The sequence below is a fragment of the Clytia hemisphaerica genome, unplaced genomic scaffold (assembly GCF_902728285.1).
Source record: "Clytia hemisphaerica strain Z4C2 unplaced genomic scaffold, Clytia hemisphaerica genome assembly, whole genome shotgun sequence".
NCBI classification, from domain to species: domain Eukaryota; kingdom Metazoa; phylum Cnidaria; class Hydrozoa; order Leptothecata; family Clytiidae; genus Clytia; species Clytia hemisphaerica.
Genome location: NW_027103497.1, coordinates 257,860 through 284,100, shown reverse-complemented (window position 1 = coordinate 284,100; position 26,241 = coordinate 257,860). Strand labels below are relative to the sequence as shown.

At 34.1% G+C, this 26,241-nt stretch overlaps 2 protein-coding genes across 2 annotated transcripts in view; both read right to left on the bottom strand.

The window, feature by feature from the left end:
• Positions 1–286: 286 nt before the first annotated feature.
• On the bottom strand, positions 287–1,927 carry LOC136798707 (uncharacterized). Its single transcript, XM_067055362.1, has 3 exons — positions 1,734–1,927; positions 1,396–1,515; positions 287–545 (listed from the first exon to the last, which is right to left on the bottom strand). The coding sequence occupies exons 1-2, from the start codon at positions 1,890–1,892 to the stop codon at positions 1,405–1,407; spliced, it is 270 nt and encodes an 89-aa protein (XP_066911463.1). The 5' UTR covers positions 1,893–1,927; the 3' UTR covers positions 287–545; positions 1,396–1,404.
• A 755-nt stretch (positions 1,928–2,682) lies between these two features.
• The window catches only part of LOC136798732 (N-acetylglucosamine-1-phosphotransferase subunits alpha/beta-like), a 37,991-nt gene continuing 14,432 nt past the window's right edge, over positions 2,683–26,241 (bottom strand). The window contains exons 2-4 of the mRNA XM_067055388.1: positions 5,161–7,459; positions 4,472–4,964; positions 2,683–4,072 (exon numbers count right to left, since the gene is read on the bottom strand). Coding sequence (XP_066911489.1) covers positions 3,351–4,072; positions 4,472–4,964; positions 5,161–7,389 — 3,444 coding nt within the window. The 5' untranslated portion in view covers positions 7,390–7,459 and the 3' untranslated portion in view covers positions 2,683–3,350. The remainder of the gene's footprint in view (positions 4,073–4,471; positions 4,965–5,160; positions 7,460–26,241) is intronic.

The window sequence follows — 26,241 nt, the reverse complement described above, 5'->3', positions numbered from 1 at the left end:
TTTTGTTTGTTTTGTTTGTTCCCAACACTTAATTTATGCTAAATTATGCAAATTAATTAAACAATGAAAACAAGTTATGTAATTTGCTTGTTTAGCAAACAAAACAAACGTTTACAGAAACATAGATAATAAGTATTAATTATGCTAATTATTTCTCTTTTAAAATTTAATTGTATCTAATTATGAAAAATCATTCCGAAAGTGTGTTTTTTTTAAACTGATTGAAACTGAAACAAATGTTCTAAGATTATTTACTATCATTTACAGGGAGAAAAGTCTCAATAAATAATATTGATTGTCCAATATCTTCTCATACATACAAAGTCACACACGATAATTTCTCTACAATATAAATATAGCAGCTAGCTAAAAGCTCAAACAGTAACAAATGGGAGGATCAAAACCTTGCGTCGAGATATCTATTTGTTTGCAGCATTGAAAGTTATTCTTTTCCAAATCAGTATCTTCCTCCCATTCCAGTTTTTCAACGCATTACACGCATGAGATACTAGCATTCTACCTTCAAGCAAGTCTCTGGACTTCACCTAAAATAAAAACAAAGTAAAAACAAAAAAACAAAAAAATCAGAAAAGCCAAAATAGAGAATAGGAGTAAAAACTGTTACAGGAAATACCTCAATTTTGTGTTTACAATCCTACTTATTCAATACCGAAAAGATCACCTACAGCTCAATGCGAAAACAGGAAAATTGTCATTTATTATTTATTTTATTTAGTTCAATATCAATCAATGCCAGGGGAAAGATTTACAAAATCAATCTCAGATCTCCCTACTTATACCACGCATATATTTTTAATTTTTTTGAAGAATACTTGATGAAAAATTAAAGAAACTGTCAAGGGATCATCAGCAAAGAGACGCCAAATCATGCTGTGTGGAGCTTGCTTTGTTTCGAAACATATGCACAAAGAATAAACAGTTCCTCATTTTCACTGTATTTTTACCAAACTGTAAGACCATGTTCAGACGTTACGGTTCCGTATTGTTCCGAAACGAAACGGTTCCGAAACAAGTGTGAACTTCAAAATTCGAAACGTCAAAAATAAAAAAAGAAGACGTCACAAAGCAAAACAGATCGAAACGGTTTCACTCTACTATTTTCATCGGAACGGAACTGCTCCGATTTCTTTCTCCGAAACGTTCCGAAACCAATATGAACACTTTCATCGATCCGTAAAGGAAACCATACCGGAACCGTAACGTCTGAACATGGTCTAAGTGACCGAGAAGTTTCTTTTTTGCTGGTGCTAGGAAAGCTGTCGGAACAACTGTAAACGTAGAGAGGCTTGAACCTTTGTAATGCGTTAAAGTTCTCAAGGAAAGGGAGGAAAAGTCTATTTTATACCCTTAATAATTTTCAAAGATTGACCTTACCTGGCCTCTTCATTTTTTCTTTGCTGCATGTTTTGCTTTGATTTGTTCATCCATACATTTTTTGAATTGCAGCATTTCTTTACTGCATTTACGCCAATCTTTCTTCTCGTCATAACAATCCTGAGTGACAAAATAAAGGAAATAATTACCACCGATTAAAAGTTTTTTCTTTTGATTCCATTGACCTAAAAATTGCTTGAAAGTTTTCGTTTATCTATTTAAAGCATTTGAAATTTTACCCTAGATCTTTTTACTCTGAAGTGTTGTCAAAGGATCAAAGACAAACAACGAGGAAAATGGTTGTGAAAAAAAAACATCAGTGTAACAAATCTAAAAACCTGTAATTGGTAATGTTGATTTGAACATCCAGAATTTTCGATACGTTTATTAAACAAATCTTCTTCTTCTTCTTCGTCAATTTCTTCGTCTTCGTCGATTTCTTCTTCTGGATTCTTCGTTTCTTCTTCTTTAGGTTGTTGTTGTTGGGAAGCACTCATTGTTTTATTTTGTACTAAAGATTTTATTATTTTATCTGAGAAAATAAAATAAGGTACAGAAGATTTCATACATAATATAATTCGTTTAGTACAATTTTCAACGGTCGACGTCATAGATTTATAAAGCCCGAGGGCTAGATGTCGTGCCTTGGCTGAAAAATGTGCTCTGGTTCGGTAGGAAATCCAACCTAGATCACGTGACATTACAATAGAATTTTTAAAAGCGTTTGAGCAATAAGAAGCTTCGCAGGTTTTCGAAAATTTTTTGTGATCCTCACTTTTTTTTTGTTTGGAAGAGCTTAAAGCACGACATCTAGCCCTTCGGGCTTTACAGAAATCTGTGATCGACGTAGCATAGAAATCTAAGCTAGATCGATTCAGTCAATTGGTTTAATCTAATGGTTGAATGTGATGACTGAATAAATATCTAGTACTACAAACAAACTTCAAAATCCGTATATATGAAAAAAGCCGTGTGAATACGGGTTTAGTCAACTAGGCTTCGGTCGAGGTTGTGTCTAAATGAAAATTACTAGCGAATCTAATTTTGATTTATAAGAGTTTTGGGACGGATACTTGCTAATAGTAAAAAATAAAAATCTGCATCTGTTTTACATGATATCAAGTTAGTGACAAATTAGCAAAAAAATTCATTCCCTTTAGTTGTTGGGTAATAATAAAAATGATCATAGATTTAAAATATAATAATTTTGGATTTTTTTTAATCAAGAAAATATCTATTTATCAAGAGAATGAATGAAGAATAATTGTTATTTGTAGAGAAGTTTTTTTATGTCACTTTTAAAGCCCTAAGTCTAAATGGAAAACTAGGTTGTGTAAGAAATTGTTTTCGCCTAGCTAATAATAAAGCGATTTTCAATTGATGGATTGAATTCAAAATCTACCTAAAATTTGTAATATTTAAAAAAAAAATCTAAAATTAAACACTTTTCTAAAGTAAGTGAGAAAAATTCACTATTAAATAAATTTGTATAAAATTCCAAAAATAATTCTCTAAAATCTAAACAGCTGTTATAAAACATTTCTGAGAATTAGAAAATCTCCTAGTTATCGATATTTTACTATAAGGCGAGACCAATTTGATTAGTTGTTTTTACGGGCCCGACCGACCCTAAAATTCCGAAAATCGAAATAAAAATAAAACTGATTTTGGTGGCAGTACATTAATTTTATTTTCATTGCTTTACAGACTCCCAAATTTTCAGAATTTTAATAGTTTTTCCAAGGTTTTGAGAATTTTATTTTCGATTTTTCATTCCACCCATGAATTCGAATGTCATTTTATTTTCTATTTCGCATTTTTATCAAGATTAGTAGTTTTTGCTGTCTTTTTAGTATATTTTATAGGTGAAATTCTACATCTCGCTGACCGACCGACCCTCTTTTTTGAGTAGAATAACGTAAAATAACAAATTGGTCGCCTAAGATAATATAAAATTAGATATCAAGATTATTTTGCAAGTCTCTTGCATTTCTGCCCATGAAAAAAAGTCTCATTATAACTTTGAAACAGTGTAAGGCTTTCTTACGGAATAAATAAACAGCAAGAACTAATACCAGCAGAACAACAACAAAATGTACTTCATCTGAAATCAATTTGGATTGTCGAGTCCATTCTGCTAAGTCTCGTTTATACAAAAATCTATTCTTGTATTTCCCTTCTAGCTCAAACTGAGAAGGAATCGGAAAGAATGACTCATAAAAATCTCTTAAAACGCGGCGGATGGTTTTCGAGTCCGCGCGGTCATGATCGAGATCGTCATTGATGCAGATAAATTTCTTTCGATTTTTGCGAACCCAGTCTAGTTGATGTAAAACAGTCGTTACGTTATTATGAATCATCTTAAAGGCTAGATCGTCCTCACCCATAATTTCATGTTGGTATTTAGAATCGTCAGTTTTGTTAACTAGTTTCCAAACCTCATGACAATTGATAAATAAATCCTTCGTTACCAACGGCATTTGATCGTCAAAATGCTCAGTCGGTTGGGATGTAGTTGGTAAAGTTGACGTATCGTTTAGGATGTAATTGTACGAGATTTTGAGTCTACGTGAACAATTTTTGAGGTTTTCTTCTACAGCGTGAATTTGTTTGATGGAGATTGGGAGAGGATAAAGAACAGCGGTCAATGTTCGCAACTCGCGGTCGTTCAATATGCCTGAGAAATATGAAAGATGAAAAATATTGAAATAAACAGGGGGCTTGTACATATAAACACAATATATAAAAACTTAACGCGTTTAGGAGACTGAGTTACAGTTAACGAGGAAGGATTGATATCAATTAATGTTTATAGAGTGGTTGCATTGATTTTACTACAGATACGGACATTTCGACGACATTCCTTCCCGGTGAATTCTCATACAGTTTACTCATGCTTTACGAGCTGTTAGGTGCATTATAAGATTTTGAATAATCAAAATGAGATCTTATTAAAAACTAATTTTGTCTTTGATGGAACGTGCAGTACCCTGGTATATGCAGGTGACTAAAACCATAAAGTGATTAAAAACAGATAAAAGTGGTCGAGGAAAGAACTATAAAACAGTATACATACCAGAATCATCAGTATCAATTTCATCAAAAAGTTGGAATAGATTCTTGCTTTTCTTGACTCCAATGACGAAGTAATTGAACGAAAATGCAAATTGCATGTCTTGAGGATGACGTAATTTGTGAGACGAAGTAGCATCGAAAAAAGACCAGAACTTAGTCTGCATTTCATAAATGATATCTCGATCCACCATGTGTGGCATATGAGCTGGTACTTTCCTCGCCTTGTAGCCAAACGCTTTGTTGTAGATTCGGCTGACATGTAAAAGTGACGATGAATAGGCGTCAAAGAGTCGACGTCGTGTCCCTAGCTCCAGTTGTTGGTAATTTTGTAAAGTCTGCATTTTCTTAATCTTTGAAAGGGAATCTTTTCCAGCTTTCCCGCGCTCCCAGGGTAGAAAGCTTAGAATGCAATCTGGATCTCTCAAGCAGTTATACGAATTCTGTGAAGAAGGCTTCGCATTGTTCTCTTGCATCCAAAGAAGTTTACGACCATTCTAAAAATCGAACAGTGATAAGGTTTTTAAAAGGGTTCGGTGATATTTTATGTGTATTACCAACTTATAGAAGACTCGATTAAATATTCTAAGTGGTTCAGATAGGTAAAGACAATAGAACGCCAACTATGAAATATTCTGAATTTTAAGTCAACTCTATCAAAAAAACTATTGAGCATTGTATGTATAACCTCACCTGAGAGATAGGTTGCAGTTTCAAATACTCTTGATATAATAAAGCCAAGCTCTTATTATAGCCAAGCTCTGTAATATCACCAGTCGAAAAATCATGCCGAATTTCTGCTCGTTGCAATGATAAGTCCTCAGGTAATGTAATGTTGACGAAGCTTTCTGGATAATGGTTATCTTCAAGATTCGTATTCAAAAGAGCCGGCTTTAGATTTTTCAAATGATTTGGATAGAGTGCTGTTGGAATGATTTCTTTGGTAACATTGGCTTTCAGTTTGTCTGGATGAGCAGTTTGTTGCGCAAGTGTTGTGATGTTAATTTTAAACATTGCAACAGACTTATCTGTTTGGTTGGCTCCACGATAACCAAGTATCTGGAAATCAATAACACTTTCAGTCATGTTTTTAAAGAAAGTCATCGACATAACTTTAAATTTCTTCGATAAGATCGCATTACGTAATACAGGGGCGTCTGTAAAAGTCCCTTCGATAACGGAATCAAAAATATTGGTGAAGTTCACAAACATTGCTAGCGTGCCATCAGGTGGATGAATAACAGAACTAACACCTTTGAAAATGTCTTTTTTAAAGGTTTGTGAGAACAACATATGGTAGTTAGCTACACCACAATCACCCCCGTCAAATGCACATTCAGCATGGTTACAATTCCCATCACAATATCGATCACCAACCCAATTCAACGCACAACCTTTGAAACAATACTCTGATAATCGACTATTAGTGAACCTTTGCGCTTCTTGTTGATGAAGATTCCAAGATCCTTTCTTGGCATTCTTCCCTATGCAATCGCCTCCATCATAATCACAAGCAGTCACATTACATGCTTTATCGCAATATTTATCATTGATCCAAGATGCTGGACAGCCTTCGTTACAATTTGGTACAGCCCATGATAAATAAATTTTATGACCTTTAGAATGAGTGAAAAAATCATCAGGCCAAACAGGTGCTCCAAAGAACACGTCATCATTCATATATATAAATTTCTTTGATAGTCCAGGGATCCGGTGAATATGTGCTTCAATGGCAGGCGAGGAAAAAGTTGGCAAGTGAGTCTTGTTTACAAAAATATCATCATGTGTTACAAGTTGTATTCTAGGATGATGCAAATCTAGCCAGCTAGGTATTTGCCCGTTTGTCACTATAAAGATTTTACGAATCCATGGTACAAATTTCTCTACAGATCTCAACGAATATTTCAATTCATCATTATCTGCGAAACGATTACTTGACATATCTTGGTTTGAATTATCGATTCTCAAAGCAACTGGTTTCCAAACATAAGTTACTGGGAAAAACTTGAAAGATTTTCCATTGAGCTTCAAATCCTTCATAGGAATTGCTCTTAATTGTTTGAAGCCATCTTTAGTTGACATACTAACGACAGTGACTTTTTGGTTTGGATAACTTTTCACATAATTTACAGAGTCCTTAAAAACTTTTAATGATACAATTGATTTAATTTCAGATTCAGAATTTGAATCATACTCATGTACCATAACAATATCATCCAGCTTCTTATGACAAAGCTTCACAGTACTAGTGTAAAAAACTTCACTGATATTCAACGGTAATTTCTTAAACAAACAGGTTGTGTTCATAATCTTACCAATATTATCATAGTCTTTGAAAGATATAAACACAACATCAGAGTCTTCATCCCAAAACTCAAGATTCTGGGCGTCACCAAAATATGAATTAATTGCTTTAACTTGGTATAACGTGACTCCTCTATTGAGCCCTGATACAGCGATACGGTTTGAGGGAACACAATTTGGCAAAGGACATTTGTGTTTATCTTTCCACTTGAAAGCATTGTCGTTTATCAGTTTTCCACGTTTCTTCTTTTCTTGAAACGTATTGAACGAAGTCCTATTCAACTCAGCTTCAAGCTCATTTTTGATTTTATTTAAATTCTGAATTAATTTAGGATCACTACCATTGACCCATGTGTAGACTATATCAATAGGTTGCGGTAAACACAACCTTGGTTCAAAGGACTTCCCTGCAATGTTATCATAATAACGACTGATATGAAAGTTTCCAGCATACCGCATCATACTCCATTGTAAAAACACTTCCCCAAAGTGAAAGGCTGACACCACAATAATACAAAGTCCAAAAAATGCAAACCAGATCCCAGATGGTGTTGAAAGACAACTATATGTTCTCTTTTGAATCAATTTGCACAAAATTGGCCATGGGCGAAGAGCCATTGTTTCTCATATTTTTAAAACCTCTTAAGATTATTTGATTTGCATTGATTGATTCATAAGTAGAGCATAACTAAAAAATAATAAAAAGAATGTCTTTTAAATCAATATGAGCCCATTTTATACATATCTTATTGAATAAAATAAGACCATCATACCTTTTCTTTATTTAAGTAATTGAAAATTTGAAAATTGAATTATAATTCAATTTTCGAATTATTTTCAGTTACTTAAATATTAACACTTTTAAAATAAGTGTCAAAATTTTGGTAGTAAACCAGGAAGGACTCATCTGAACACCATATGTTTTTTTTTCTAAGCCAAAAACATTGAAATTTTAATTAAAGTTTCAGTTTGGTTGGTACTGCTTAAACCCCTATAAGAGAATATTAGAAGTTAAAGACAAAGTTAGATAGTTTTGAATTAAAAATGTTCCAAATCCAACATATTAAAAGTGAAAGTTACCAATTTCTGCTATCTGCATAGGAGATCAGCATTTTTTATCAAATGAACTTTTTATGGGTGACATTTAGAAACTTTTGAACTGCTTGACCTTCACTAGAACAAGTTCCATAAAGCTTTAAGTCAAAAAGTATGATAAACCTACCCTGGATATCCAGACAATAAATTATTTCAAGCTGTCTAGTCTTTTATAACCTTGTCACACAAAAAATTTTAAAACAAATGAACTACACAGCTTCGCTCTCTAGAGCTGCCATTTTAGAAACTCATATTTGCCGTGCGAGTAATATTGGCAGACAGAATTGCGGGTAAATAAAACACTGTGGTTGGATAATAAAAAACCATGCTAGATCATAATTTCAAGATGGCGGGAATTCAGACGTTTCTCAATGGCTACTGGACATGTAACCTCAAATTTAATAATGATGTTAAAACATAATTATGCATGACATCACTAACAATTAGGAGTATCCTGGATATCCAGACTGTAAACTATTTCACTGTCTAGTTTTTTATAATCTTATCTCTTGTCAAACTAACTTGTCTGCAGGGATATTTGTCCCTGCATATGCGAGTGCGAGTGTATGTGATTGTTCGATTGGCACATAGTCACTGAGCATAATTTATGGATTAATTTCTAAACAAAACCACGATGAAAAGGATCCTTTATAGATGTGACTGATGTTTCAATGTAGTTTATAAAGTAGTTTTTCGAGTTTGTTTGAAAGAAATTTTATGGTAAGTAATTATGTGTATCTGTCTGGGTTTCCAAAGTAAAGTTTTGAGATTCTGTCAACAAGGGTTCACTCGCATACAGTACCTATCAAACAAACTGTACCAGACTTTTTTAGTTGCACCAGACTCTAAAATTTTAGAGTTAAATGTTAAGGTAAGAATTTTTTTTCGAAAATTTTGATGATTTTGATGATATCCAATCCAGATCCAGGCTAGATAGATGTTTTGGCAAACGCAACAGTCTTTTGAATAACCAATCACTCCACATACATTACTTTCCCTCAGCCAATAAAAACATGATAAAAATTATCTTGTCTCTAGGTAACTACTGTGGAGTAATTAGTTATTCAAAAGACTGTCATGTTTGCCAAAACATCTATCCATCTGAAAGTTGCCAGAATTAATTATCTCTGTAGTCATACCGTAGAATCGTCTAAGGTGTCATTGACACCTCTCCTTTAAAGTCGACACCGAATCTGTAAAATAATCAAAACAAATTAAAACAAAACAAAAAAAATTCTTGGTATCATTCTTATCAAACAAGTTCATCCATCAAACTAGAATATTCAGTAAACATTGCAATTCATTCAATTAAAAAAGCAGCCAAATTATAAGCAATCTTACACAACATATGAAACATGAAACGCATGCAAACTTTCTCATGCCCATCATTAAAATTTTACAACTTTATCACGCTTCATTCAAGTCAGTGATAAAAATAATTTGCGCGCTCAGCCGGCCTGGCTTCCCCTTACTTATTTATCACAAACACACGCTCAAGGCACTAAGAGGCCGCACGCCGTGATGGCCAGTATGCCGGTCACATTAAATTCAAAAGGAAACCGGGTTCTTTTTATAATTTTCGGCTTAGGTAAAAAGGTTCACTAAAAAATTCCTTGCGTGCAGGGCTCGAAATAACGGTCGGACATCGGACATTGTCCGACCCAATTGCTGAACTGTCCGACCCAAATCGATTCTAGCCGGACATCATGTCCGATCCAATTACTTTTGGTACTTTCAAAAAATTTGTCAGATGCGTTGTGAAATTTCCAAAAGAAATTGTAATTTACATAAAATTAGTTCTTTTAATAACTTCTTTATTTACACACAAAAACTCTCAAAGTTGCGATCATTAGTGTTAGATATTCATTTTGTGTGATGCTTTTTCTCAACAAATGAAAGCATGCTTCAAGTAAAAATCATGGGCTTCTGACCATTAATTGACATTTGTTTAGCTTCTTCGTGATCAATGTAAAATTCTATCAGAAGCTTGTATTAGACTTGAAGTATACCCCACATAAAAATCAATCGGACATGTCTGACCCATATTACTTTAAAAGCCTTAGGACATGTCCGACCCAAATCAATTTTTGATCGGACAGTGTGTCCGACCACCTAAATATCGTTATTTCGAGCCCTGACGTGCAAAATGTTGTTTTGATTTGGGTATCTTCGTTGAAAGCATGCTAATTAGTTTATTAGTTATGACTACATCGTTAAAGTTTTCTTTTCAAACATAAGCAATAACACTTCTATCAGCAATCTATGACGTGATAGGGAGAGTAGAATTTAGTGATTGATTGGAAACTTTGGTATGTATTTGTTTATGTTTGATTTATTATTTCGAAGACCAGCCTACAGCTATGTCGAGATAACAAGACACATGTCGATATTAGACGATTCTACGGTAATCAACATAATAGCAGCATTTCACAAAAAAAGACAGACTGTCGGCAAAATTTAAGGGCCGCGCGGACTGGCTAAACAAAAGGAACACGAGACATAAACATTAGGCTGTTTGTTTTGGTTAAAATTGTTCTATAAAATAGCGAAGCGAACAAATACTTAGGTACCGTAACTTGGTCTAATTCCGACACCCTTTTTATCAGCTGAAATTGATAGAAAGGTTGAAACTATTTTTCTTTGCTTATTGGTCAGAGAGGAATAATCCTTTTTCAATCAGTGATTCAAGCTTTCATATCATTTCTGTCTCTAAAGAATGTCAGAATTAGACGAGGGGTGTCGATATTAGACCAACTTGCGGTATATAAAATAAGGAAAAGAAATATGGAAAGTAACATTTGTCACGGATTAAACGTCTCAATATCAATATTTCTGGTGAAACGTATTAGCGTCACAGACCCCTTCGCGTCAATTTGACGTTACTTGGTGAGATCGGGTAACTTGCATCAGTGGAGGCTAACATGCATAGCTCTCAAATGAATGACCTGTCTGGTCATTAAAATACAACTACGCAGCTCCACTTGCAGCTCTACTCTACCCTTTTTGTTTTCATTCAACTTTGTATTTTAATGACCAGCCAGATCATTCATTTGAGGGTTATGCTTGTTAGCCTCCACTGATGCTAGTTACCCAATCTCACGGGGGGTCGCTTATTCAAATAATTTTATTGATTGAATAAGATATTGAGTAGATACTTGTGTCTTAAAAAGAAAGAAAGCGATTAAGAATAAAATGATAGAAATTGTCAGTTGGACTTTTCCAATTTTCTTTTATTCATCCTTTTTTGAAAAATAAACCCTTTGAAACATTAAGTTTTTAAAGCAGATTCCGAATTTGCTGATATATAAATTTCTGCAATAAAAAAATAAGCACCCTGCTCGAATAAGCGCCCCCCTTAGAGCCTGAAAAATTAAATAAGCGCCCGGGTGCTTATTCGAGGATTTACAATAGTTGTATTTAGTTGGAAAATATGCAAAACATATGCAAGTTTACACAAAGATTAAAAAGAAAACAAAGCATCTTATAAAGAAATATTATAATCATTAGAACAATAAAAGATAGAATTTCTTAATCCAAAAAGAAATATTTACAGAACAACAAAAGCCTTTTAGAAATATGTTTTTGAAGACATTGCGTCTTGAAGACTCGTTTTCATGCCATTAAAAAATTCCACCAAGACAGAGTACACACATCAAACTTTCAAAACACGCAAACTGAAAGCAGTAATTATGACGTCACACTCAGCGGGTTCAGATCAATGTTTTGATTTGATCATTTGGCGGTTCTATTCCCAGGAGAATAATTTACCATCAGCCAAATAAGGATTATTTTTGTACCTTCTTTAAGGTACTGTGAGTGGTCCTAAATCCGTCAGCCCTGCCTAAATCCGACCCCCCAAATAACTGCTATGAAAAAAAATTCTATGTTTACAAACATTCCCTCTCCAAGTTGAACAATAAACTATATTGCAAGAACTCTTGCTCCAAACAAAACATCTAACAAGATGACTAAAATGTCAAGATGTCAATTTGATGTGATCAAAAAAGTGCGAGTTGTAAAAATAATTACCTCTATAATTCTGAATCCATTGCTCGTATTTAAAACGTTAACAATTTTGTAATAAAAAGTTATATTTTGTATACAGTAAGAAGCAATTATTGTTTTGGTTCAATTGGTTCAGTGTATCAAATTTCTCAGTTTTGACACTTTGCAATGAAGATGCATCACCACAGCAAAAGGTTTGTTTTTATTTTAGTTTGTATCTTTGAAAGACCCCATCGGATTTAGGCAGGGCTGTCGGATTTAGGACCACTCACGGTACATCAAACTTTCCAAACATGCAAACTGAAAGTAGGGAGGTCGGGCCTTACGCGTGCGGCAGTAACAAAACATAGATTTTCGAAAAAAAATATTCAAGCTTACATATCTCAAGGAAGGAAACCTCTTTTAACATAAGTATTTTTTCCAAAGTGTAGAGAATTTATTCAGCTTTCTTTTGCAGAAAAAATCAGCACATCATGTCTTCATGCATAGCTTCAGCCAGGTTTCTAGCTCCCCCCAACAAAGTAAGGTCCCCCCAACAATTTAGCTCCCCCCAAAAAATTGCATTGTGCTAGGTCCCCTAATACTTCAGGTCCCAAGATAAACAAAAACAAAAACATTGTTCTCCCGCCCCCGTAGAGAGAAGTCAATAAAAAATATATGCGAGTACTGATAAATGAAAACTAAATTTTACTTGTTTTAATATTTATGTTTACAAGTCTTTTGCTTTTTATATTTGATTTAATAGTAAGATAAGATATCTTTTGAATTTAGCTGAACAGCCCCCAGAGTCTCAGTCAGATCATCTAGGCTCCCCCCAACAATCTAGGTCCCCCCAAATGTTTTGGTAATTTTAGCCCCCAGGCTCTTTAAAGGCCAAAATATTTCTTAGCCCCCCCCCCTGCATGAGTTTTTTCAAACTTCTTGTTCGCGGCACGGCAAAATATTTTATCCGGGGGTTCTAAAATCCAAAGCGCTAGCCGCCCGAAACAGCTATCGACCTGGAATTTTTTGCATCGTTCCCTGCAATAGTTTAGCTTTTGAGATGTACCACGTTCGTTGGTTGGAGCAATGTATATTTTTCAGGAAGTCAAATTATGTACTTAAAATGCGTTTTTTTTCATTGAAAAAATCAAATTTTTTTATCGAACATGAATTTTTTAGAAAGAACAATGTTTTTTCTTTCCAAATGTGAAAAAAGTAAGAATCAAGCTGTTTCCGGTGGCAAGCGCTAAGGGAAAGATTATGGTGTAATTACCCCCGTTTCAGCTACATCTACGGAAAATAAAACTCGCACCAAACCTCTCGCGCGGAATTTTTCATAAAACACTTTCGCTTTTGGTGCTGTAATGAAGGTACAAAATGGCTGGCGATGCGTGCACGAAAATGCTTGAAAAATTGAACTTCAAAATGTAATATCTTTGGAACTTTAAAGAATTGGAAGGTAAATGACCCCTCATTTTTCTTCTGATGGTTATGGCTTTCCATTAAACTTGGTTTGGTATTCTGCAAGTAAGTTTGAAATTTCCTCTGACCACCCTACTGAAAGCAGTAATCATGACGTCACACTCAGCGGGTTCAGAACAATGTTTTGATTTGATCATTTGGCGGTTCCAGTCAGGACCTCATTTCACTTTATCAATATTACGCAAACGGCAGTTTGCGCTAAATTATTTTGGTTTCACTTTCGATTTCAAGCAAAGGTCTTAGCAACAGGGCGCGTACATAGCAACGGGGCTAGGTAGAAAAATCTAAACATAGTATTTAAAAAAATACCGATCATCGTATAGAGCAGTAAAAAATACCCCCTTTCTATGTTTAGTTTGTTCTACCTTGGATTATAACTGAAAATATCTTCAAATAACCTTTGCCCGCTATCAGCCCGCACGGTAATCTTTGCCCGCTCCAATTCTTAGATAATGAATAAGAGAGGTATATACGCTTAGTTAAGCCATGCGGGCGATAAATTTATGTTTACTTTGCTTGTATATTTTAGTGGTATTTATCCAATGAAAAGGATGTTAACATAATATGCACGGCGCTGACAAAATATGCACGGCATTGATTATGACATCATTACATATGTCAATATCGATTCAACGCCCGTTAAAGAAAATAATTTGTAAATAGTTCTTTTTATCGTAAAATTTAGAAATACAAGCAAAAAAAGAGTCAAATTTAATATTTGTTTCCTATCTAGATTATATTAGCATTAAAATACGATAAATTTTCACGAAAAATATTTCGCGATGGTGGTACGCTCAATCGCGCCCACGGGAAAGTTCCAATTTTTAATTATCGGGAAATCGGGGAAACCGGTTCACCACGTGGATAAAAAACGCACAGAATGAAACCTGACAGAAGGTTTTTAAACAGATTTATTCAAATAAAGCTATAAGAGGTTCATTACTTGTGGATCTTAAAACCTACATAAGCAAAAACGAAAGTTGTTGGGAAGGAAAGAGTAAACGCAAGACAGAAGGTTTGGTTGTGTTGATCAGGTATGTTTTTATTCTATCCGAGCTAATGTTATAAAAGACCAAAGAGGCCCTGACTGGGCGGTTCTATTCCCAGGAGAATAATTTACTGTCGGCCGAATAAGGATTATTTTTGTACCTTCCCGGGTGATTTTTCAGCTTGAGTTTGTGTCTAATGTTATGGTTTTTTGAAGTGCTTGTTCCAAGAGATGAGCGAATTTGATTATTTCTAGTTTGTTTTCAAAAGAAGCAAATTTTAATATCTTTCTTCTACAAGATTACACTTTAAATATAATAATAATGTTTTACAGATTTCCAGGCCACCGTGCATGCACATGGGCCTCTATAAATCGCTCATACATTGGTTTGGTTTATTACAAAGGTTACTAAACCGATCTTGTTTTACAAAATATCTTTTTTAAATATAATCCTCCTTGAGGACTTCCTCGCACTCTCCATTTGTAATCGCTCTGCGGCATTGCTCGATTTCTCTCGTTTGCTTTACTTCTCCATTCTTTTACTTGGTCTCTTTCCATTATTGTTAAATCGTCTGTGATGCTCATGTTGGCGTACTTGTCGTACTGCTTCAATTCCCTTAAGTTTCTCATAAATTTGTATTTTACATGCCCGCCATTAAATACAACTTTGATTGGTCGTGTACGATTTGATTCTTTACCAATACGGGAGACGTAAGTTGGCTCTGTGTTTATTTTAACGTCGTTTAGGAGTTCGTTTACGAAATCATTTTCATCTCTATTGCCATTCTCTTCCACTCCATGGATGATGATGTTAGCTTCCCTTGATTGCTTTCTCTGTTCTTCCATTTGTTCTTCGACCTTTTCGCTGCGAAGTATTTGTTTCATGCTGGATATATTTAACTCGTCATTGGTTTTCGTGATTTTCGGCAAAACTTTTCTTTGAATTTGTTTTCGTTTTTGTTATCTGTAGGTTTCGCATTCATTGTATCTTCGATTTTAGTGGTAAGTTTAGTTTCCAGCGCTAAAAATTGAGCTTGAATTGTATCGGCAACATGGTTCCTTTCTTTAACGTATCCCTGACATCTAGCTTGTAATTCTTTAACCGCAACATTCAACTTCCTTTCATTCTCGTTTTTCACCTTGATAATATTTTCGCACGCTTCAATTTCTTTACGGCTATGTGTGCAGCTTTTGATTTTCTCTGATTGGTCCAAGATTTTTCGGTGTAGCTCTTGATCGATGGAACAGCAATTTATGCATTGGTATTTTCGATAGCCTTTATTCAGGAACATTTGTATTTGGTAAGATGGTAGTCCTGTGCATGCATAATGCAGTGTTCGTTGACATTTATGACATTCTAATCTCATTTTGTCGTCATCTTTTATGCAATTTTGTTCTGTACATCCATTTGCAACATTTTCGATTTCATCTCTTGTTGAAATTCTGCTAGGCGATACCGTTTTTTGTTGAAATTTGGTCGTTTTTTTCATGTTTTTGTATTTTATTAAAAATTCTCCATTTATAAAAAAAACGAAGAGCACGACTGATCTGTTCTGACGTCAAATTTATTTTTGATATATAATGCCAATTATGCATGTAACTTTCTTTTTGCATATGTTTTGCATGCTTTCTAAGGGAATTTCACCACCATTTCGGCCACCATAATTTTTGCATACAATTCAATATGGCGGATGGAAAGGCAAAAAGGTCTATATAGGAAACGACTGGAACATAATGCATAAAATATAATGCATATTGCATAATGCATAATGCATAATATTTGAAAAATGTCAATTTTAGACAGTTTTAGAGGCTATAATAAGGAGACTTTGAAAGATAATACTTTCAACAAAACAAATATACCATTTTCTACCAGAAAATAAAAGTTAGAAAGCTGTAAATTTGAATTTTGGATGATGAAGAAAATCCATGATCGACTGAAAATGCTTGTCGCCATTTTGATTTTCATAGTTGTATTTTACAGAACGTAGTATAGTGTAGAAAAAACACAAAAATATCTCCTCCGTAGTTTACTTTTCTAACTCGAAAACGTAAATTTCATAGCATAAGATCTTTATTCTGGGTTTTCTCAGAGATCTTTTCGAACAATTGCTAATAAATTTCAACGGGTTTTCCCTCTTACAAAGCATAAACCATGTGAATGCTTTTTGTAAGATAAGCCAATAACCAGCCAATATAAATTAAAGAGCTTCATGCGAAAGCTAAATCAAAGAAAATAAACTTCGAATCTTTTTACATTCGAATGTTTATGTGTTTACCTTTGTTAGAGAAAGAAGAAGGGGAAAAACCTTTCTGATCTGTTGCATCTTCTTATTATTTATGCTTAGGAAAACCCTTTGTTGTTATGATTCGAATGTTTTCTCTTTAGGGGTCACTCACAAATCGATTTTAGGTTTGAAGAACGCCAATTGACGTATATGGGTAGGTGGGTTACAGGTTTTTGACATTTTTGGTCAAATCCAGGAACATCGATTTTTCATTCCATGCCAAACATTACTTCTCGCCATGTTTCTGTTTGATCGCACCGTTTGTTTTGAAAACCAAAACAAACGGCCCGATGTTTATGTCTTTTCTTTGTTTGACGGCCCGAACGGCCCTTGAGTTTTTGCAGATGGCCGCTCTTTCTGTTGCTACCTACTACGGAGATAATTAATAACGGGAATTTTGTGAACAAGTTTAGAAATTATCTCCATTTCTTTTTTTTCAAATATAAAATATGCGTGCCGTATTGAAAATCAAGATAACTGACGAAACAGCGATGAAGGCAGTTTTTATAGATTTTCGGGGATATCAAGGTGTTTGACGTTTCTGGGTGTGGGTGGGTGGGTCAGCTTTTAAAACGTCAATTGACGTTCTTCTAACCTAAAATCGATTTGTGAGTGACACCTTATCGTTCGGATTCGAAAAGTAAATTATTTACTTTTCGAATCCGAACGATAAGGTGTTTACTAAATATCATGTCTGGGGAAATCCCTCTGATTGGAATGTTTACTTAAGAAACTCTTCTATAAAGAGGATTTCGCGGTTTTAGCCTCTACAGTACAAAGGAGAGTTTTAGAAAATATAAAATCGTTCTGTAAATTAGGCCGATGGAATTTAATGTTATGTTTACCGTAAGCCGCCCGCGTGTTCAAAAACCTGCCGCATCAAGTTGTCATTATTTGCCATTTTCTCGAAAAGTTGTTATTATTTTTCCTCCCACTTGAGCAGAGAACAAAAATTTTCGAAGTTGATATCAAAACAAACGGCCCGTGGCTTTTTTAGATTGTTAACGACCCGAACGGCCCACGACCCTCGACATGGCCCGAGAATTCTAGGGCCCTCTTCGGGCAATGTTCGGGCCGAGAGACCCTATCAATTCTTTTGGCCCGAACATGACCCGAGTCATTCGGGCCATGTTCGGGCCATGTCAGAAGATTCCATATTTAAATTGATTCAGCATGTCCAGTCAAACAAAATAGTACAAAATAAGATTTGTCTGTTTTGTTTATATCTCTAAAAAAACTTTACGAGCTTCCCGTGGACACGCTTCAGTCTAAAACCATGACCAGTTTACTAGCAAATATTTCCACCCTAAGTAAATTTATAACTATGTTTTCATATCAAATAAGACATTTAATATTTATATGAATTTACAACATTCATATGTTTAATATAATTAAGAGAAACCAAGTTTTTCTCAAAGAAAATGTTAAAAAAATTCAGTCCTGAAATTACACGCCTGTTTAAATCATGTTTTTAAAAATTGGCCCGAGTGTGGCCCGTGCGTGGCTCGCGTGTGGCCCGTGCGTGGCCCGCGTGTGGCCCGAATTCTCGGGCCAGCTCGGGCCATACTCGGGCTTTACGCGAATTCCAATAAAAGTTTTTGCCTGAGAATTTTCGGGCCATGTCGAGGGTCGTAACGGCCCTCTAGTAGTCTTTACCGTGTTAATTTAATTTTGTCATATTGTGGAGATAACATTATATAATTCTCTAGCGGGAAGAAAAAGATTTATCTCTTTAAGCTCGTACAAACGGGAACCAAAAGAATCAATAAAAACAGGAGAGTTCCGGAGACACAAGAGGAGACTGTGTATCTATAAGGAAAAACGAAAAATCTGGTAAAAATAAATGTTTATGGGAAAATAATGAATAATGAATAATGAAAACTTGGCCGCATCGAATTCTGAAAATTGTCATTACGGTAAACATATCATTAATTTCCATCAGCCTTACACAATACTATTATGCATTATGCATTATTATGCATTATGTTTTATGCATTTTGTACCCGTCGATATAGGAAAACTCACATTTTTTAAAATTTATTGTTAATTGATAGGTAAGTGGTTGTTCAATTACTTTGATCATTATTGATTACTTCCATAACCAAATTCATTGATTAGTACGTCTGGATTAGTTTGAAAACAATCACAATCATCTGGATCTCAGACCTCAGTCAGGTTGTCTGGAGCTGAATAGCTGGATGAAAAGTGTATGATAGAAAGGCTCGTCTTTTGAAAGTAGTCTCAAACAAAGTTCCTTGCCTTACCTGTGTAATCTTAGAAAAATAAGGTAAAAAACAAAACATTGTCAAAAAGTCCTCGAAGATTTAAATCTGTCTCGTGATGTCGCTGCTGAGATACCATCATGGGTCGAATCTATGGCGCGCCAAAAGGCTTTTTAATACTAACTTTTTTTTATAATATCAACTTTCTTTTATAATACTAAATTTTTTTTATAATACCAACTTTCACTTTTATAATACCAACTTTCATTTTTATAGTATCAACTTTTTTTTATAATACCAACTTTTTATTATAATACAAACTTTCATTTTTATAATATCAGATTTTTTTTTTAAATAGCAACTTTTTTTTTTTAATACCAACTTTTTTTATAATATCAACTTTTTTTTATAACACTAACTTTCATTTTTATAATATCAATTTTTTTGGTCTCGCTTAGTCAATTTTCTTTTTTCACCATGTAGACGGGCCTTTACAGTTCTTCACTGGAAAATCTACATGAGGCACATGGTCATGGATGTCCTGTCCTTGACTTGGCTGTTGGCTGCTTGGGTAAAGGTCCAAAGACTGCTGGTAGTTCAGCTTATTTTTATCATTTGTGTTGTTTGTTCTCTCTCTGGCTGGTGGATTGATTCTTCAGACCAATCAAATTTTGTTGCAACTTTTGTTTGGTTAGGTATAGATATAAGTGAGGTTAAGTATACCGGGATAATCACGACGACGGACGAAAAATGTAATAGGCTAGTGGAAATACAAAATTTGATTGGTTGAAACTCACTAGCCTGTTAAATTTTCGTTCGTCGTCGTGATTTTACCAATTTACTTAACCTCACTATACAGTATTATGCAATATGTTATAATTATATCCATATGGTTGTTAGATCTATATGGCCTTATACGAATATAATGTTCGTTTTATGTCCTCTGTATCAAAATTTTCAGGCATCAGGATTAGAGTCATGAAAAGGCACCAACGTAAAACCCAATTAACGCAATCGAACACAATAGAATATTACCCAGAAATATCAGCCGTTCGATTGAGGCTAGGTGTAATCGCGCTAAGACTCTTTCTACACTTGATCGATTATACACGCATAGTAAGCGAGACAAAAATTGGTGTTATGAAAACTAAAAAAAAAGTTGGTACTATAAAAAAAAAGTTGGTATTATAGTAAAAAAAGTTGGTATTATAAAAAAAAGTTGGTATTATAAAAAAAAAGTTGGTATTATAAAAAAAAAGTTGGTATTATAAAAAAAAAGTTGATATTATAAAAAAAAGTTGATATTATAAAAAAAAGTTGGTATTATAAAAAAAAGTTGGTATTATAAAAAAAAGTTAGTATTAAAAAGCCTTTTGGCGCGCCATACGAATCTGTCAACAAGTCAAATCTACAATTTAAGGAACGATAAAATTTTTTTTTTTTTTTTTTTTTTTTTTTTTGATAAAAAGGTCCAAAGGTGCAATATTATATTATGCATTATATACAAATTTTACCTCATAAATAACTTCCAAGATGTTTAAAAAATAAGAGAAACTTTATGTAAAAAAAATACTAGTCCGGAGCCAGTCCCGGTATGGATCTTGATATTATCTCAAACATAAGTAGTCAATAGTAATAATTTAGAAATTTTTCAATAAAGGAATTAAAAAGCGCAAATAACCTCACAGTCACTCGAACTTTTCGTGAGTGAAGAGGAGAGGTGGTCTTTGTTCCATGGAGTTCTGCTGCCGCATAAAATTGCAGTCTCATAGCGTTCACGCACACGTTCGGTGAAATGCTTATTCCAGAGATGTTAAACCAACAAGAGCCGCAGTGATGCAGAAATAAATTTCTTTTTCGCCAAGCCAAAAAGCCAAAAACACTTGAAACGTTGGTTGAAGTCTTGTCTCAAAAGGGCCTCAAACAGGTATGTTTTGTGTTTTTAAGGGCCCTGACCAATGAAGTATAAGCCCGAAGGGCTAGAAGTCAATCTCCTTGGTAGGATTTGAAGCCGACAAATCCTACCAAAGTTGCGCGGCCTTGAGCGGCTCGCCTGGTTTTTACACAAATGACAGATTGAAACTAAAATTTACCGCTAAATTTCGAAAAAATATCAATCGTAAACAAAGGGATTGCTAGATTCTATCTGTCGTCAAAAATTTTTTAAGGCTTCACTTTTTCTTGCCTGAGAAAGGTTAGAGATTGAACTCTAGCCCTTCGGGCTTTAAACTCAATGGCCCTGACCATAGCGAATGTTTTATATTTGCCACTTAAAAAATATAAAGTTCTACTTGGTGTAACCCAAAAAACTGTTGCAATTTACATATATTCTGTTACGAGGCAAATTATTCGTGAGTCTGAAAATTTAAGAATCGCAATGAAAAAAATTGATGAAGAAGAAAAATGAAGACTTTTGCGAAGAAGAGTATTTCAACTTTGAAGAGCTTAGTTTCGGCGAGGAAAAAACATTTTGAAAAGTTTTTTGCGGTGTGCTTTTTGACCAATTTTTCATCCTAATTTTTCATAGAAAAACAGCCATAACTTTTGATGCATTAATTTAGAAAATTTTTCCGAAAAATTTAAAACTTAGTAATTTTTATAAAAGAAGGTGATGCAACATATTAGTTAAAATAAAAGTGTTAAAGAACCTAAAACATAACTTTTATGTTCAAATACTAAAATCAATTTTCCGACTATGGTCAGAGCCCTTAACTATCTACTAAGAAATTCGAGTTATCTCAAATTGATATACTGGTCACAAATTGAAAAATTTTGATTTGGTTCCTGTGGAAACAAAAGTTCAAGAATTTAAGAGAACATTATACCATCGCGTGAGTATTGCAGCTCGATAATAAATACAATATTTTTTCTCTGAAAACTTTAACCTTCTTACACTAGTACACAAAACAGGGTGATATGTATTGTAAATTTGTATATCTTGATTGATAGGATAAACCCTACAACACCAATCACAGATGTGAATTGCTTTTCGCTGAAGTGAAAGCAAAAAACAAGAAGGAAAAAAATTCCGATAAATGCCAAATTGGTAACTCTCCCATTTTCTTTATTACACCATTAATCAATATATTTTCCAATATACCTTTTCATAAATTACTTCAAGAGTAACGCTTACCTCTTTTTCAAAATATCGCTTTAGTAATTGACTCCAAAAGGAGTTCATAAGAAGTTTATTCTTTTAAAAGTAACACTTGAAGACTCAAGCAGTCAAGGGATTTATTCATCACCTTGGTTTCAAAAGGAGGCAGTCGTTGCACTCAAAACAATTTATGAAAAGGCTTCTTTTACGAAATGCTGGATTTGTTTGTGCCGACCTTAGCTTACAAATAAGCAGAGATTGCTGGTGTGGGTAAATTAGAATAAAAATGAAAATATTTAAATTTATGTGTTAAAATCCATAAAATTAAAAAAAAGCTCTGATATAAGAGGTATAATGTGACCATGACAAGATTGATATTATGGATGGAGAAAATTAGAGGAGGTAGTATGGTAAAAACAAAATTACGAGATTAGACCTAACATTGCATTAAAAGAGCGAAAAATGTTGTAGCCTTGGGATTCGTTGTTAAGTAGTGTTAGGAAAATCCTAATACTTTATTGTGCCCATGCTCCGGTGGAACTTTTTTCCCGCTGTTGCCGGTTGCTGGTTTTTAGGGGGGGTTCAGGGGGTACCCCATTCCGCAATTCCGCCAATTTTTTCTCCGATTTCCGTCAAACCGTCTTAAATTGAACCAAAATTCCGTCACCGAAAATTCCTTTGAAATTCAATATTTTTGTCGAAAATTCCGCAAATTTTGAATATCTTTTACCAATTCCGAAATTCCGCAAATTTTTTTGCTAAATTCCGTTTTTCCGCACTAAAATTGTCTAATTTTCCGTCTCCGTCAGAGAACCCAATTTCCGTAATTCCGTCTAAATTTTCCCCAAATTCCGCCACTCCGTCCGAAAAAAGGGCCGATTCCGCTCCTCCGCCAACCATGAAACCCCCCCCGACAAGGTCTATCCGGCGTTTGTGTTCAAAAAATGTATTAACGATCTGTTAGAATTATAAGTCGTTTCAAGTATGGATCTAATCTATTCAAAACCTGCTCCAATGCCTTTCAGTGCAGTCACTGTCCTTTCAAAACTTTTTAAAAAGTTTAGAAAAGTGAACTGAGTAATTTCATTCAAACCTCAGCCAATCTTCGAGAAGCAGGGTGTTGCTACATGTAAAAGAAATAGAATGGTAAACCAAATTAAGACCAAACGGTTTGGAACATATGACAACCTCAAACAAAAAGAAAATTCAATCAGAATTCACTCGATTGAAAAACTCATTACAAAACAAAATCTGTACTAAGATTTCCATGGAACAGTCTTGAATAGAGCTTATTCAGACAGTCTGGTATACAAACGAAGACGAAGACGAAGTAAAATTTGTGAGTATAACACGATGTATCAAGCTATCGACAGCTACTTATTGGAAGGGTGAGCAGATATTGATTTCATGTAATAACAGTAAAAGCTAGTAGTCTAATGACATCCCTGTGTTACAGATCCGGTGGGACCCCTGTCCCACTGGTAAATTTGTCCAACAATTCAAGAATCCCTATTTGAAAATCAATGTAAAAAATCAAAAAAGTCAATTTTCAAATCAACTCTATATCTATATATCTAATACAATAATGACCGGTTAGTGAGGGCTGTACTGAGAAATATTGCCCGAGGTCAAGTAACGACCGAGCTTACGAGGTTGTTGCGTTGACTGAAAAAAAAAACCGAAAAGGACAAGAAAACTTGTTCGAATTAAGGAGACATTCGGGTAGTAGATGTTCGAATTCTGGAGACTCCGGTGTATTCTTATTAATACAGATAGTTTACGTAGAAATGAATTTTTTTTGTTCGTTCGGCGCTTCTTAGTCACGTGATATAAACTATAAGGGCTGTAGGATTTTAAGATTACTCACACGTCGATAGATGAGCTTTTAAACTTACTCTACTAATGTATAAGGGGATAAGAAGAAGAAGTGAAATAATTGCCCCCGCAGGAGCGTAGCGACGAGGAGGCACTCATAGTTTCACGCATAGATATTGGACTGGAATCTCGAAATTTTGTTGTTTTTTTGTTTTGTCGCCCAAGCATCCCCGTAGTTAGTCTCTTCCGTAAATGTTCGGTTTTTTTCCGAGACGGTAGTATACATATTTTCATATTACGTTATATGCTATTACCTTTATTACATATTACAATTTTAGTTTTGATTTAGCTTTGAAAAGCTGAAGCGAGTGTTATAAATGCAAATCATAACAGTGTATGATATAACACGAATTACAATATTACTTGTGCAAATCAAAACAAACAAAATGGCAGACTGGTTATGATGATGATGAGCTGATTCATTGACTGGAAAAAGTGTTTTGTATGTCAAATTTTGTTTCTTGTCTTTAAAACTGAATACTAACTACTGTAATTTAGTCAGAAGTTCACTTCAGCAATGATTTCAATTCTTTTTCCGGAATCTTTAAAGAAATTTGCTCAAGTTTTCAAATGTATATTTGATATTTTTGTTCAAACTCTAATTTATCTTTGTCTTTTATTTTACTAATAACTACCTTTATTGTTTATAGAGCTTCTCGAGCTTTAAATACCATCATATGGACCCATATGGTCGTAACTCGAGAAAGTCCTTCTTAACTTAGTAAAGCAAGATACCGGCAAAGTACAAAAAAGTTGAATGTATGCATATGTAAAGTTGAATCCAAAGCAAAAGTGGTTGAATGAATGTTGAATGTCAATCAATGTAAACAAACTTTTTCTTTTGGTCTTCAAAATAGATTTACCTCACTTAGAGTTTTTTCACTGTTTTTTCAGTGTGGTAAATTTATTTCAAAAACCTGCAAAAAGTTTGTTTACATTCGTTTAACTTTACATGCGGACCTTCCCGAAGGCATTTAACGCTGGTCAGACTAGGTACACAGACAGTCATACAGAAACACCATAAAGCGAAAGTATATATAGCTATAAACTCAAAAAGTCTAGCTTCCTGAAGGCACGCCTCTTCATTGTCTGCGCTGTATGGAGAAAAGATTGCATCATGAAAAAGTACTATGCACTTAAAAAAAAATTTAGGCGCATTTCAACTTTTCTCGACTGTACGTCTGAATGGACCACAATGGCATTCCTTTATTTTTCTTTTGACCAATAAAATAGAAGATTTTGTTTGAGAAGTGCAATCACAGCGTACGCAAGTGGAGGCCGGGCCTTAACTAGGATTGGTTTCTATGTCGCCCTATTTAAGATGACGCAGAACTTTTTGATAAATTTCATACGCAGTATCCTCTTGACTATTGTTTATTAGGCAAAGTTGCAATAGAGAATTGTTGAAATATAGCAGCCAATGAAAAAAACAAGCTATTTCTGATTGGTTACCTTGTTGATTTATTCACCACTATATATTTTGCCTACAAATCTAAGATGTCTGCGGCATTATCAGAAAAGGTCTATTTAGTGAATAATAATCACGATATATATTGTTGTAAGAAAGAAACTAGGAGAAAAAAACAAACAGGAGATGTGAAAACCTGTAAGCTAATGATACCATAATTTTTGAAATATATTTTTGAGAAGCTTTTCCAGCTTTTCCTTAAATTTTATTAAATTATCAAGCTGCGAATTCTTCAAGTATTTTGTTAATGGAATATAATTTTTTTTTTTCAAGCAAATGCCTCAATCAATCAATCAATCAATAATTAAATCAATCAATTATTCCTGATTATTTTTTAATGTTTTAATCTTTAATGCATTAAAGCTTTATAAGTGCTTGACATGATCTTTATGTGGGGGCATTTAGTGAAAGCTATGACTAGTAAATTAAGTTACGAGTTAGAAAATAAATGTCACGATGATTCTGATATGAGTTCTACGAGTGGTTATGTTTGCCTTGACAACACCTTCATCTCGCCCCTATATTAACAGGGGTCTTTATTGATCAGCTCTATAGGTTATTCAAGAATTTTTAAGAAAAAAAGTAGGTCGATCTAAACGATTAAAAGAATAGGTTTCGAAGTTAATTTTAGACTCTAATCTTGAAATCTTGAAGAAAAGGAAATCTTTGAATCTTTATATAACGACTAAATTAAGGATGTCGAAGCGTTTACCTGATGAAATTTTTTTTGCTAAAATTAATGAAATCTCTTTGAAGATGACCGACTTTTGCATAATTCGAGTAGCCTGCAAAGCTGGAGTTCTTTTTTATTGGAATAATATAAAAGATGAAATCTGAATGAAATGAAAAAATTTCCTGATGATTCCCTTATAATAGAAAATTAATCAAGAACCTTTTGAAACTGGTGTCAATTTAACAAACGTCTGCGGGATGACCTAGAATTATATCATGGTCCCAAAAAAAGCGCC